Genomic DNA, 14,868 nt, shown 5'->3' with positions numbered 1-14,868 from the left:
TCTAGAAGGCAGGCTGCGCGAGTTAGGGCCGCCCATCCCCCAGAGCCCCCCAGATGGCCACAGCCTGCTCAGGCAGGAGGACCACCACACCAGGCAGGCCAGCCCAGGGCCCGCTCCTAGACACCAGGCCTCCCTCCCTGGCCCCTTACTCAGCCAGCTCCTCCAGGCTGCGGTAGACGTCATCGTCACTCTCTGCGGTCTCCTCGGAGGGGAAAGGCCTGCGGAGAGAAGGTAAGGATGAGGACACAGTTCTCCCGGGCCCTGTCCCCTGAGAGACCACACTGCGGCCTGGTGCTGCAGACACAGCAACCGCTGGGGTCTAATGGGGGTGCTGAGGGCAGAGTCCTGGGGCGCGGACGGCCGCCCTCGCTGACCCCCGGCATCCTGCTGCCAGTGGGTGGCTGGGCCAACCCTGTCCCCATGCTGCCCTCACACTCCTGGAGGTCCTGGAAACTGGGTATGGGACTTCCTGGGCACCTCATGGTGTGACGCAGGGTGGGCAGGCGGCCAGCCCAGGTCACCCAGGACAGGACACAGAAGGAAGGTCAGGGGTGCTGCCTGTCACCTCCACTCTGCAGAGCCTGAGGATGGTGGCTCTCACCAACACCCTCCCCAGGGCTCCTGGGAGACATCTCATGGCCACATCCCGTGTCCAGCTGAAAAGGCCACTCCAGGCACCGGCTGCCTGCAGGAGCAAGGGTCCTCACCCAGGGGAGGAGCCACAGCCCTCGGGGCCGGGGTGGAGAACACCAGCCCAGAACGTGCTCTGGCCTACTGACCATTCTGAGCTAAAAGAAACTGAGAACCAGCCGAGGGGGAGAGCTCCCCACTCCCCAGGTGAGCCAGCTCGGGGGAGAGTGCCACCAGCGAGGGGCTGCACGGGGGAGAGCAGCTCGAGACCCACTGGCCCTCCAGGCTCACCGGCCCCCACTTCTGAAGCTCAGGGTGGCCTACATGCTCCGTCACCGGGCCCTTCTCTGAGTCCCACATTTTTACAGGACTCTCGTGCACACGCATATAACTGTTCTTCTCCAGCCTGTGTCAATGTCACCCAGACCAGCCACAGGGCCGAGAAGGGGGAGGGGGAGGCCACGGCTCCTTTAGGACAGGTCAGTCAGCCCCTCTCTGGAGGAGCAGAAATGCCCCTTTAATCAAACCAAACGTCTCCCTGCAGCCCCGGGCACAGCCTCTGAGCTCCCTGGAAAGCTGCTGCCCAGGAACCTGGGAGCCCACGGGAGCTGGCCCGCCCAGGTACCAGCAGGGACTTCTTCCCAGCCTGGGGTCAAGCTGACATTTGCCCAGCACGGGACTGGCAGGGATGGACAGCACCTCCTGGAGGCCCCGCCGGCAAGGAGAACTGTGCAGGGCCCACTGGGCTGGGGCTGAAGGCTGGGTCCAGCCTGTCCTGTCACAGACCTGCTTGCACCTGGCCTAGGTCTGAGGTCACCAAGACAGATCCGCCAGGCCACTGTCCTTGTCCCCCACCCTGTGGCTTGGTGGCAGTGGGGTCCGGCTTGGCCCCTGCCTGGTGGGCTCCACCTCCCCTGCCCAGCTTCCTCCCTCAGGATGAAGGAAGCACCCAGGGCTTGGTGCCATCAGACCCAGGGCAGAGCCGGCCACCACCATTCCCAGGCCACCAGCAGGAGGCTTCCTGCTGCCTCAGCCCTCTGGCAGCCGGGAAACCCGGCAAGACCCCTTTCTCCCCACGAGGCCCAGACCCCGCACAGCGGGGTGGTGGAGCCTGGGACGGAGGAGCCAAGGCCGAGGAGCCAGGGGCTGGTGGCCCGACCGCTACAAGAGCACACAGGCGACGGCCGCGGAGCACAGGCAAATCTGGCCAGGCTGGGGCGCAGCAGCGGCCCCAGAGCCAGAGCGCGAGTTCCCCGTCCACCAGCGCAGGCTGTCCCCTTCCTGCCACCCTCGCTGGGAGGACCCTCGGCCCCCAGTCATCACCTCAGCCATTTCTACCCTTTTCAGCTTTTTAAAAATTTCCTCCTAATGCATGAAAACAAAGCTGTGTGTGGTTATGGGGGACCACGCTGCGTTCTGCCACACTTTCCACGCGCTTCTCGCCATAATAAGGAAAAATTACCAAAATTCTCGCTTACTGTAGGACGAGTTTTACCTGCACGTGGAGAACCTCGGAACCCACTCCTCTCCTAGGAGCGTGGTGCATGAGGGTGCAGAGAGAGGGACAGGAGCGCTGGGCGGGGTGGCAGGGGCGGGGGGGAGGGTGCACACCTCCCACTGCGCTGCGAGGACTGCATCTGGTTCAAACGCCAACACAGGAGGGTGGGCCAGAGATTTGAGGAGACAGCGCAGCCGCTACCCCTGAAGAGCAGGATGGGCACAGGCAGCCACTCGGAGACCCATTTCTGGAAGCCACCTGCTAAGTGGTCGAAGGAAGCAGCTGGCTCCGTGGGACGGCACAGGCCCTGCGAGGCCCCAGCAGGCATCCCATGCTGCAGCCCGCGGTCGCACCCAGGGCTCCCTCTCCCAGACTCAGCCTTCGGGTGAGACCCGCCTGCCCGGCCAGGTGGGCTGAGCCGGAGGCAGGGAGCACAAGAGAGGCTTCAGGCTAGGTGAGGTTCTCTACCCGCTGTGTGAGCTCAGATTAGACACTTAACTTCTCTGACTGCTTCCCCTGGAAAATGGAGACTGTGGCACCCTCTCTGGAGCTGCTGTGAAGAGGAGCAGGACTGGCAGGATGTTCTGCACCCAGCAAGACCCAGAGCGGAGCTGTCCTGTCATCCCAGCCCTGTCCTCGCGGGCCACCTTCCACTGCCCAACAGGGCTCAGGGGGGCCTTCAAGCCGTGCCGACACAGCGTCTCGTTTCCTGACAGACCACTCTGCACCCCCTAAGACAAGACTCGAGAGGAATTTCACGTCCGTGGTCTCTGCTCTGCTGGCGATGGTGCAGGCAGGATCCTCCCCTCTCCCTGCTCTCCCCCTTCAGTGTCTGGGCTCAGCCCTCCTGTCCTGTCCTGTCCTGTCCTGTCCTTGGCCTCCCTACCCCTGAGATAACAGCTGGAGTCAGAAGAAGGCGCTGCCACCGCGAAGCCTCGGCCACTTCTCTCCCAGCTCCACTCTTTGGGGCCACAAAGCCCCTTGAGCGGAGCTCCAAATCCAATTAATTCCTGCCACCGCCAAACAAAGGCGGGCCATGGTGGCGGGAAAGATCCCCTGGGGACGGGAGGGCTCGGTGGGGGATGGCTTCAAGACAGGGGGTGGGCGGCCTGCCAGCCTCCCGGCAGTCTCCACAGCCCCCCCTGCTCTGCCCGAGCCCGCCCTCCCCACACCACGTCCAGCACCCCTCAAGGCTCAGTGCAAACCCGCCTCACAGGGGACTGACCACTCTCTTGGCCTAGGTCCACCTCGTTCAGCACTGGGCCCTGGAATGCACACTGCTGAACCCCCCGGGGGCCAGCAGCAGCCCCTCCCCGAGCAGCCCACCACAGGACACCCCAGGCTTCCTCAGCACCCCCACCCTCCCGAGGGCCTCTCTCCAAAGTCGGCCTCCGCCCCAGCTGCTGTGGCCATGTCTGCACAGGACAATCAGTCTCAGTGCCACCCAGAGGACAAAAACCTGAAGAAAGGACAGCTAAGGACACTTGGGGCCAAACCCAAAGACAGAACAGAGGGAGCAGGACCCCTGTGCCCAGTAACTCCACTGCCCCCTCCCTCAGGTGTTTACAGAGCACCTCCTCCAGCTGACCACAGCTGCTGGTCATGGCTTCAGGGAGCGGGAACAGGGCCGCTCTGGCTGGGGGTCAACACTGAGCTCTGGCCCTGCCCTCAGGACTCCTTCGGCCCTGCTCTGAACAGTGGCCTCTGCCAAATGCCCCACGTGCAGCTGATGGGGAAGGACCCCAGGGCTGGAAGGGTGGCTCTGGGGCTCCTGGACAGAGGGGCCAGGCCCTCAGCGGGCAGCAGGACGGTTGGGCTGCTTCCTGGGAAGCCCCAGGGAGCTTGCTGGAGGTCAGATCTGGTTTTTGAAACAAGATTGGAGGCCAAGGCGAGAACCCCAACCCAGTGCCTTCCCCAGAGGCGGGTCCAGTGCCAGAGCTGCAGCTGGGGGCTGGTCAGCTTCACGCCCCGGTGTGCCTTGGTGGGGCCAGGGGCCACGAGGGTGGGCTTCCACAGCAAGCACGATCTGCACATGGTGCCGAGGACATGAAGGGCAGCTTGGGCTGCGGGTGCTGCTCACGCCACCTGAGCCCCAAGCCCCCATCTGATCCTTTCATCTCTTCAAAACCAGCCAGGGAGCAGCGCTGGGCTCCCTGACCCCATCTGGCAGTGGCCTTCCTGCATTATTAAATCTAATCCTGCGCCCCAGGGCCAGGCCTGCTTCCTGGGGATTCCTCCACCCAGAGCAGGGACCCCCTCTCAGCTCTGAACACACAAATCCGCAGGGCAGGTGCACCCTCAGGAGCGGGGCCACGCCCGCAGCTCCATCCCACCCACCCTGGACACTGAGCACGGGGAGAAGCTTGCTCCCTGGGGGGTGCCAGCAGGCAGTGCACCTGGCACAAACGCTGGCCAAGCCCATCTGGCCTGGGCTTCCCCGGCTGGGGAACGGGAGCAGGTAGTACCCTGTTTAGCCCCCGCCCTTGGCCAGCACCCCATGCCCACTGAGCACCCAGCCCCACATCCCACGGTCCCCAGCTCCCAGTCAGCGCTGCAGGACACCTGGCTGCTTCTCTCAAAATTGCCAAGTGCCCCCCCAGCCCCGGGAGCTCCTCTGCCCTACTGGGGTCAGACGAGTCCGCTCGTCCCTGGACCCACCACCCCAGGGACTGTTTTCTCCCATGATACATCTGAAAAAGAACATGACCTGAAATAAATACCCTAGTTCCAGAAGGTTCTGAAGCTCTGGGCAGTGCTTGGCTCTGCCGCAGCTGAGCTCCTCCAGGACTCGCGGTCTGTTCCGTGGTCTAGGGGCATTTCAGGCGGAAGTCACCCGCCCATGGGAAACCTCGCCGCCGCCTCCTGCATCTGGCCTGTTCAGGAGACGTGGCTCCCGCAGCCCCACGGGCCATCTCCAAGGGTGTTCACAGCCACAGCAGAGCAGCCCACAGATGCCCCGTCCTCCCGGGCCTGGCCCAGTGCCAGCCAAGACCAGGGACGGGGCAGAGCCTGGTTTGCATCCTGAGGGCGAGACAGCTCATAGCCCAGGAGGATGCCCCATGGGCCCTAGTGTGCCCAGCTCCAGCCCTGGCCCGCCTGGAGGGACCAAAGCTCCTGGCCACCTGGGCCTAAGGGGTTTCTTGGGATTAGGGACTGTCAGTGCTGAAGTGGGGACAAGGTGGCCACCCAGACCCGCATGTGGTAGGCAACACTGCCTGAAACCCTGGTGTGACACTGTGGGGGGGGCCTGGCTGGCCCCCACTCCCTACCCCGAGTCTAGCCTTGGAATCACGCTGGGGCAGGGGTGGCACCAGGCCACCCCAGGGCTCAGGAATACCTCACCCAGGTAAGAAGGCCACAGGACAGGAATCCTCTAAGAAGCAGAGGCCAGTGAGGGGGGCTGGCCCGGAGACCCCCACCCAGGGCAGTGGAACTGGGCGACAGGCCCCTCTGGCACTGCATGGGGGGCGAAGCGGAGGTCCGCAAACTTGAAAGGCACATCAGAAGCTGCAGCCCCAGGACCCACAGCCCCTTCAGTTATTCAAGAGGCACCTGGTGCTGCCTTCTAACCTGCAGGAGGCCTTGAGACCTGGGGTTGTTTACTAAAAACCATTCTCCCGGTGAACAGCCCCAAATGTCAGAGCCAGCCAGGGACGGATCTCGAGTCCCGCTCCAGTGACACCCATCCAGGTGGACACCAGTGCAGGAGCACCACACCCCCCCAGTGCACCTGTGTTAGAGATGAGCAGAACTGTCCCCTTCCCTGAAGGTACAGTGCGGCTGAGGGCACAGGGACAGGCACAGAGAGCACTAGTTGGGTGGGGGCCGTCTGGGCTGGGAAACAGGAAGGGCCTCTCCAGGGAGGCGCCAGGAGGAGGCAGGAGCGGGCCTGGGCAGCCGTCTCGTTTTGAACTGAGGTCCAGGGTGAGAGCAGACAGGCTGGGGTGTGACCCCAGGGGGAGCCTGGCCTGTGCGTTTGCTGGGGACCTGAGCCCAGCCCCAGCTGACACACAGGTTAGATGGCGACAGACCACCTGCCTCTCGGTGACGGTGAAGGGGGGATGGTGTACAGGAGGGCTGGAGGAGCAGTGAGGGCAAGAGGGGGAGGAGGCCTGAGTGTGGGCTGGGACAGGTGGGAAGGTGGACCCTGACGTCTGACCTGGCAGTCCCCGTGGGAGTGAGGGAGGCAGAGGCACAGCCACCTCCAGCCCCTGGGGACCCAAGACCACACCAGAGCCACGGCAGAGAGCCCCGGAGTGAACCCAAGCCCAGCAAGGCTGTTTCCGGAGTCCCACAAGGCAGAGGAGACCCGCTGACCTCGTGGGAAGGCAGAATTGCCCCTGCAGGGGGCGCAGGCAGCGCAGGCAGAGGCCCTTGGACACTGGAGGAAAGTGCTGCTGGCCGCTGGAGGTCACAGGGCTTTGGCCTCCCCAACAGGCATCCTGGGAGGCGCCTGTGGGCAGCAGCAAGGGGAAAGGCAGTGGGTCCCAGCCCTCTGCCACTGTGCCTTCACTGCCTCGCTGCCGTGCCCTCTTCCCGGGGACACCTGCCTGCTGGGTCAGAAAACCCCACCCGCATCCCGCCTGGATGAACACTTAGGATGTGTCCGGGGGAACAGGCGGCTCTGGGGCATGACCCACATGACGGGGGAGGGACAGGCCAGCAGGGAGGCTGCAGTGCACGGCCTGCAGAGCCCCGCCAAGGACACAGCCTCTCTCCCAGCCAGCCGCCAGGCCTCTGGCGTCCTCTTTCTGCAAACACGCTGCAGCACAGTCCCTGCCCCAGGCAGGACCTGGACCACCCACGTTCTGGTTCCTGATGGGCCGGCACCCCCAGACGTCCTCTTGGCCTGGGCCTGGGGAGCCGACACTGAGCTAGGCCATGTGGGGCAGAGGAATCACTGGGACAGAGAGACGGCAGGTCCCGCCCGCAGAAGGACACAGGCTGAGGTTTGAGCCTGCCCGAGGTTCCCAACCACGGATAGGACAGAGACCCAGTCTCCCAACCCACAGCTGGGCACCTCCAGGCCCAGCGGTGCCTCCACAGCCCCAAACTGCTCCAGGTCCAGGTGGCCCTGGCGGGGCAGCTGTGAGACTTGCTCTGAAGATGGGACACCCAGCACCACTGGAAATGGATACCCTTTCTCCTCAGGGCCACGCAGTTCCCTCCTGGGGATGACCCTCGGCCCAATGGAGGTCTGTCCTCCCAGCACAGGGAGACCCTGGTGGCCTTGTGACAGCCCCCAGAGTGTCAGGAGAGCTCAACGTGACTGAGGCCTGGAGAGCACTGCAGCTCAGGACCCGCAACCCGGGGCCAGGAGAGGCCGCCACCCGCACTCCTGCAGACAGAGCTGGCCAAGCAGGCAGGACCAGTGGGGAGGTCCTGTGCGACCTCTGAGCAGCGGGGGACTGGGGTGACGGAACAGCTGGAGGCCCTCTGGTCCCCTCCTCCAATTTCCTGCAGACTTGCTGAGAAACGAAGGGTCAGCCTCGTGGCCTCGGCCTTGGCTGGCCTCCTAGACCCAGAGACCTCTCCCTTAGGGGACAGCTGCCATGGGGACAGTGAACCCAGAGCCCGGCCCCTCTGAGCACCACAGGCATCACTAATGGGTCAGCCACACTCCAGTGACTATAGAAGAAGCAGGAAGCCAATCCTGGGAAGGGCGGTCAGCCTCCCTGGTCAGCTTCCCAGAGAGAGCTGGCCAGCCCTCCATCGCCACAGCGACGGCAGCGACGGCACCGAGTCCCAGGCATCTGGTAAGCTGATCCACAGATGCCAGCCTCTGCCCAGTCAGAGTATGGGGCCAGGGGCGGGGACAGGTGTACCCACCTGGCTGAAGGGGCCCCAGTCACTCTTGTCTTCCCTGCGTTCACGAGCGAGAGCAGGATGTGGCCAACACGGGCCCTCCTGTCTCCTCCCAGAAGGCATGCCAAGCCGGAGAAGCGGCAGAGTTGTCCAAGGAGACCGTCCAGGAAGGGGCAGAGCTGTGGGAGCCAGGGGTGCCACACCTGCCTGGCACCTCCTGCTGCCCATCAGCCCTCACTCCCCCCTGGACGCCAAGCCACCCCTCACTTCCCCAGCCTCCGCTCTGGAGGCCCTACAGGCCACAGGGGCCAGGAGGGCTTTGGACAAAGCCTCAGAGGCCACGGCTGGAGGCTCCCAGGCCCCCACCCCATGAAGGGGAGACTGCCACTGCCTCCCTCCTGTCGCCAGGACTTGGCTCCACACCTCCTGGGACACCAAGCACACACCTGGGAGTGGCTTGTCACCCCACCCTGCGACTCGTCTCCCCCGGAACCCAGGGCCTCAGAGCAGCTGCACACAGTAGGTGCACATGACTGGCTGACAGGCTGGGACAGGGTTCCCAGGGGCCTCTATGCGCTGGATCTGGCTGGATAAAGCCTGTGAGGGGACAGGGCGGGCCTGGCTCTCCCAAGGTCCACTGAGGGGATGCCCAGCTCGGAAGCTCAGCACGCAGAAGTGGGTCTCGGCCCTTCTGGAGAGCAGCAGCCCTGGGCCCTGGGCAGCCCAGGAGGGCGGGGTCAGGCCGGCGACTGTTTCTTCACAGTGCCCTGGTGGCTGCAGTGCCATGTGGGCTGCAATGCCCTGGTGGGTTGCAGTGCCTGGTGGGCTGTGGTGCCGTGTGGGCTGTAGTGCCCTGGTGGGCTGCGGTGCCCTGGTGGCTGCGGTGTCATGTGGGCTGTGGTGCCGTGTGGGCTGTAGTGCCCTGATGGGCTGCGGTGCCCTGGTGGCTGCGGTGCCCTGGTGGGTTGCAGTGCCCTGGTGGGCTATAGTGCTCTGGTGGGTTGCAGTGCCCTGGTGGCTGCAGTGCCATGTGGGCTGCAGTGCCCTGGTGGGCTGCAGTGCCCTGGTGGGCTGTGGTGCCCTGGTGGCTGCGGTGCCCTGGTGGCTGCAGTGCCCTGGTGGGCTGCAGCCTTGGGCTTCAATCAGAACAGGGTGGGCCACAGCCCTGACCTCCTGGGACCCCCAGCTCCTTCCAGACCCTCTTGCTTCCCAAACTGGGAAGACACCGGCCTCTCCCAGCTCAGGGAATGGGGGTCCAAAGACCCCAAAGGAGAAAATCCAGCTTCCCACAGCCACCAACCCCATCAGGACCAGGGCCAAGCCAGCACTGTGCCACAGCCACTAGCAGCCCCACACTGTGGACAGCGAGACTCAGGTGCTTGGCAGCCTTCCCGACAACAGCCCCAGAGGGGAAGCAGAGCCTCTCCTGCCCCCAGGGTCAGTATGAGGCCAGCGTCCCCAGCCCCTAAGGCTTGTCCTGACAAGACCTGAGCTGGAAGGGCCCAGAGACGCCTGGGCCACAGGCTGCACCCAGGCCAACCCAGGAGTCCCAGTGTCACCCAGATGGGCAGCCCTGGACCAGAAGTGTCCTCTCCTCAGCTGCCACCTCTGCAGGTCACAGTGGTCATCGGGGAGCTCATGCTGGGTAGCACACAGCCCCGGGCAAGTCTGGTCACTGTGGCCAAGGGAAGAGGGCAGGGCGGCTCTGGGTGGCCCACCACCAGGTGTGGGGCAAAGTGACAGGCCTTGGCGTGGCCTGCCCACGCGACAGTGAGGGAGTCTCAACATAATTCTCAGTTTTCTTTCTATAAGGTCCAAAACAACCAAGATGAGCCAGAACTGCGTCTCAGTGTTGTGGTGGCTGCGGCTGGCCGTCTTGTTTCACAGTCCAGGGGCCGAGCCCAGGCCTCCCGCACGAGGCGGGTCCTCCACCAAGGGACCGCCCCAGCCCTCGGGCAGGAAGTGGGAAACCTGAAATTCAGGACAGCGGTCACCTCCTGAAGGGGCCGGGGAAGGACCAAGCGCAGGGCTGGATGGGCATTTCCTTCCTGATCCAGAGCCACAGCGTGCCCGCGCCTGGGTAGCCTGGCTGGCTCTCGGTGTCACAGATAACGACGAGTTAAACAGATGAGCCTGCAGAACAGAGGAGGGAAGCTGGCCACGGAATGTGGACAGAGGGGACACGCAGAAACTTGCTGGCGGAGGCTGCGGGGCCAGCTGGAGGCTATCCAGCAGCGAGCGCCAGGGCCCAGTGACAAGAGAAGGGACTCAGTCGACCCCCAGCTGACGTCTGGCCTGTCATGAGCCAGACCCGGCTGGCTGCTGAGTCAGCGGGACTCAGGGCCATTTGTTGCCCTCATAGAACAGGGTCCACCTGACCAAAAGAAGCAGCACACATGCAGAGGGGGGTGGCAGGTGATGGCCACGGGTGGCAACGTGACATTCAGTCTACTACACGAGACCTTCCGGTGACAAGGTGAGCTGACCCTAGTAGGAGTGGTGGGCAGGGGCTGCGGAGAGCTGTGGGGGGCAGCCGTCTGCCTACCTGCACCCAGGCCACACCCCAAGCCACAGGCAGTGCCAGGACGCCACCTGTGAGGACTTCTAATGACCTCACAAATCCCAGCGCAAAGACGCAGCAGGTCTTCTTGGCTCTGAAGAGGAGCCAGCAAGGGCACCGGCTGCCCAGGTGAGTCTGCGGTGGACACGGGCGCGGGGTGGCTCATCTCTCTACCTGTTGCAGAGTGAGACCACCTTCCCTCCCAGAGGAAAGCACAGGGGTGGGCACTGGGCTTCAGTGTCAGTGACCAGGCACGGGGGCAGTTCTACCACCCTGAAGGGTGACTCTGCTGAGGAACGAGGAGGTCACTATCCTTGGAGGTTCACCCTACTGTCCCTCCAAGCCAGAAGTAGGGATCCTGGAGCCCCCACACCTTTCTCTCCAACACCGGCTGCCTCGTGAGCACCCAGGGACGGGGCAGCACTGGGCTAGAACTCAACAGGGTGTTGACTGGCCTCCAGAACCCTGATCCTAACCCCAGGCATGCTAGGGGCTGGCCACCATCAAGGGACCCTCCCTAGAGGTCACTACTCAGCAAAACCCTTGGGCCTGCTCTCCAGGTTGCCTGGAGCCACCAGAGCCCAGGACCATGGCCAGGAGGCCGAGCCTGAGTCCCAGAGGTGGCAGGCCCACTCCTGCAGCTCCAGGGAGGGCGGCTCCTGCCTCCTCTGGTTGCTGGTGGCCCCCGGCATCCCTGGCCAGGGCTGCTGACTGGTGGGAATGGTGGCCCTCCACCCCTGACACCAGGTTGCCCTGGCCTGTGTCCCTCCTCTGTGCATCTCCTGAAAGGACACTATCTTTGGACTTAGGTCTGCCGGTCACCCAGGAAGATCTGACCTACCATCTGATTGTCTCTGTAGAGGCCCTTTTCCCAACAAGAACCCACTCGGTTTCCAGGGGACGTGGGGGGCCACCACCCACCCCCTACACCCACCCTGCCCAGGCCCACCTGGGGGCCTGGACACATCGTCAGGCCTCACTGAGAACCACCACCGGGCTGCTCTCCACTGGCCGCTCCTCAGTGCCATGCGGACAGGCAGGCTGTGGGGGCTCCTTCGCCTGCCTGTGACCAGTGGCCAGTGTCCTTTCCCTACACAACCTCCTGGTGCTGGAAGGTGGCCTGAGGACCAGACCCTGTTCCCACACTGGCCCAGGGACGCACGGCCAGCACCAGGAGGCAGGAAAGAGGAAGAAACAAGCTGAGGACAGACGAGCCAATGGCCACAGGACCCAGTGTCCACCCGAAGGGACCTCAGGAGAAGGACCCTGGGCCTCAGTTTCCAGGATCCTTAAACCAGAAAAAAACAGTTACCCATCCTGACTGCCCTCGGCCCTCCCACCCCAGCACTGCCCAGACAGGACAACCACGTCCCCCACCCTGCCTTCACCGTGAGGTCCACTGTCCCCACCCTTCCAGAGCCAGCAGGCCAGGGAGGACCCAGAACGTCCCAGGGCAGCTGGCTGGCCTGAGCCCTGTGTGCAGATCTCGTGGTCAGTGACACCGGATGTGTAGCAAGCAGGCCCTGGACCTGCCCAGGAGCCACTGTACAGGGACGAGGTACACGTGTGTGTAACTGTGAACACACCCGTGCCCCTGCCTCCCGAGCTGCCACCCGCTGCTACTGACAGAGGACAGGGGGTGTGGGAGCCAGCACCACAGCGATGGTGGGGACCCTCTGTGAGCTCACCCCTGAGAGCTGGCCATCTGTCCCCAGGAGGCCAGACCACAGGCTGGACGCCCAGCAATCCACAGGCAGCCTCTGGCCTCTCCCCAGGAAAGGAATTCCATGTGCTAACCACTTGCCCACACCCACCACGGCGAGTCCACTGTCTCCTGAAAGGAAGGCTGCCCGGGGGATCCACGCGGCCAAGCAGGGCTCCTGCAGCAGACCTGCCAGGGCCAGGTGGCCGGGACATTTGGTGCCACCAGGTGGGACAATTAAACCATTTGCTAAGTAGATGGAACAGTCACCTCCCATGCAAATCCAGTGGCCTAGGATGAGCCGGGGAGCCCCACCTGGGAAAGGATTCCGTCCACCTGGAGGGGCCAATGGGAGCAGGAATATTGTTCCCAAGAGAGGGGCCTCCAGGAGCCACGGCCACGTCCCTAAGGAGCATCACCTCCCAGAGAAGGGGCTGCGGCCCTCGGGGCAGCACAGGTGCTGCCTGCCCCTGTGCCTTGGCCAGGGCTGCTGACTGGTGGGAATGGTGGCCCTCCACCCGGGGGATGCAGGGGCGCTGGAGGGTGCCTGGCATTCGGTGGGTGCACAGTCCCCGGAGCCCACCCCCAGACCCTCCAGCCAAAATGGCTCTTCTGGGAGGCACCTGGCACCTTGTAGATGACTCCAGCCTTCCTGAAACAAGGTTAGGGCTGGAGGTCAAGGGTGCAGCCCTCGCCCCAGAGGGATGCCCCCCCCCCGACATCCTGAGACGCCAGCTCAGCAGCCTCCCGGCCACGGCAAAAAGGAAGGGGAAGGAAACGTTGGAAACAGGGCTGGCTCCGCCGCCTCTCGGTCTGAGCCCCGCACGGTATCTGGCCCTCCCAAGGGAGGCTCGGGGGGCGCAGCAGGCAGGAGCCACGCGGGCGGAGGCCGTCCCCAGCTCTCACCCACCAGCGAGACCAAAGGCTGGGTTCCCTAGAGGCACCAGTAAAAAGCGAGGTGTTCATTTTCAGTTCCGAGTGTTCTGTTGTCCTTAGATCCGGACACAGTGGGTCTGGAGCTCCGGGAATCCGCTTCCAGCTAAGGAGGAGGCTCCAGCTCCCAGGTCCCGCAGACATTCCGCGTCTCCTGCCCAACCTCAGCCTGACCGGAGGCCTGCCCAGCCTGCCGTCACAGCGGCTCTGTTCAATCACCCCAAGGTGGGCCCACCCAGAGGCCCACCCAGAGGTGAATGGCCAGCAGCTGGTGGCCGCCCAGGAGTGGACTCTCAGTCTTAAGGAACAAAGTGCTGAGCCCCGCTGCAGCCACAGGAACCTCGAAAACATGTTCCCAAAAGAAGCCAGGCGCAGGAGGCCACACCGTGTGCCTCTGCTCTGACATGTCCAGGCAGCAGAGCCACAGAGAGAGCAGGGATCTGGGGGCTGGGTAGGGAGCAGCCCTTCGGGGGTCCCCTTCCAAGGTACAAGAATGTTCTGGAACTCGGTGAACATACTGAATTGTGCCTTTAAAGAGGCCACGTTTACATGAGTTTTATTCTCAACTTTTTAAAATCAGGAAGCACAAGAGAGGGTGGCAGGCTGGGCCAGGACTGGGCTCTGGGCTCCTCTCAGCCACCAGGGGTCCAGGAGAGTGCCCAGCGGTGGCCTGGTGTGTGGGTTTCCAGAACGGGAAGCATTGGCTAAAGACGCCCTTCTGCCAGTTAATAGCACAGACGGTGAAGAGCTTGGCCGGTGTGCCGTGAAGTGTTGGTGAACACCCAGGCTCGCCCCGGTCCCTGTGGGAGTCCCAGCCCAGGTAGAGGAGGAAGGGGAGGAGGAAGCAGGTGCCTGGAGTGTCCCGAGCTCACAGTGGGCAAGTGATGGACAGACCTCGTCCCAGGGCCTCAGGACAAGAGCAGGTGTGTGGCAGCCGCAGAGCGTGGCCCTCCACGCCTGGCCCTTCCCTGTCTGTAAGCACACCCTCCTGTCCCCAGCCTTCCCAGCCTCCCTGGGTGCCCAAAGAGAAAGGCCCATCTCCCTCCAGCTCCTGAGGGCCCCCTCTCACCTGCAAGCCCAGAGCCACCTGCCTGACAGGAGTCTACTGGGGACCTCAGCCACACAGGTCTTTGCTCCACCCGTGACTCATGGGGGGCCCTGGGCCACGGTGTCAGGTGGGCCTCCGGGGGTTGGAGGCTGAGTGACCGAGGGGCCCACAGTCACTTCAATACACCCTGCACAAGGCGGTGGGCTCTGTGCTACTCCAAGTGCCTGGAGTCACACCGGGATGACAGCAAGGGCCACACCACCCACAGGACCCCAGGACCTGCCTTCTGCACCCACTGGCTGGGCTCGGTGTCCTTCCCTATAAAAACCACAACCGTGAGTCCACAGCGTCCCACTTCTTGGGAGCCATGGAAACAGGGTGGGCTGGGGGACCCCAAATGCACTGCCACCGTCACAAGAACATACTACTGAGCCCCTCCCTGGGCCAGGTGCCAAGCTAACGGTCTACAAGCCTCTGAGTCCTGAAAAGCCCATGACGCCCCACACACAGAGACTCAGGCGCAGGGGCCAGCCCCGCTCACCTGGACACAGGCTCAGGTCAGGGCCAGGACTGCAGCGGCTCTTTACCCCTCTGCTGACCACCTCCCAAGGCCCTGCTGTCTCTTCCCTGCCCAGGGCAGCTCCAGACCAGAGGGGGACACGGCTTTCCGTTCACACCTGCCCTTGAGTCCA

The 14,868-nt window shown here is 63.9% G+C and overlaps 1 protein-coding gene across 5 annotated transcripts in view; it reads right to left on the bottom strand.

The window, feature by feature from the left end:
* Positions 1–14,868, bottom strand: part of Vav2 (vav guanine nucleotide exchange factor 2) — a 161,574-nt gene that overhangs the window by 55,174 nt on the left and 91,532 nt on the right. For all 5 annotated transcript variants that reach the window (XM_046465435.2, XM_046465434.2, XM_046465436.2 and 2 more), the window contains exon 4: positions 150–218. In XM_046465435.2, coding sequence (XP_046321391.1) covers positions 150–218 — 69 coding nt within the window. The remainder of the gene's footprint in view (positions 1–149; positions 219–14,868) is intronic.

This window comes from Marmota monax, unplaced genomic scaffold, assembly GCF_021218885.2.
Source record: "Marmota monax isolate L192 unplaced genomic scaffold, Marmota_monax_Labrador192_F-V1.1 WCK01_AAM20220418_F8-fsc00167, whole genome shotgun sequence".
NCBI classification, from domain to species: Eukaryota; Metazoa; Chordata; class Mammalia; order Rodentia; family Sciuridae; genus Marmota; species Marmota monax.
Note: the sequence above shows the minus strand (reverse complement) of the source record. Positions and strands in the feature narration are given on the sequence as shown.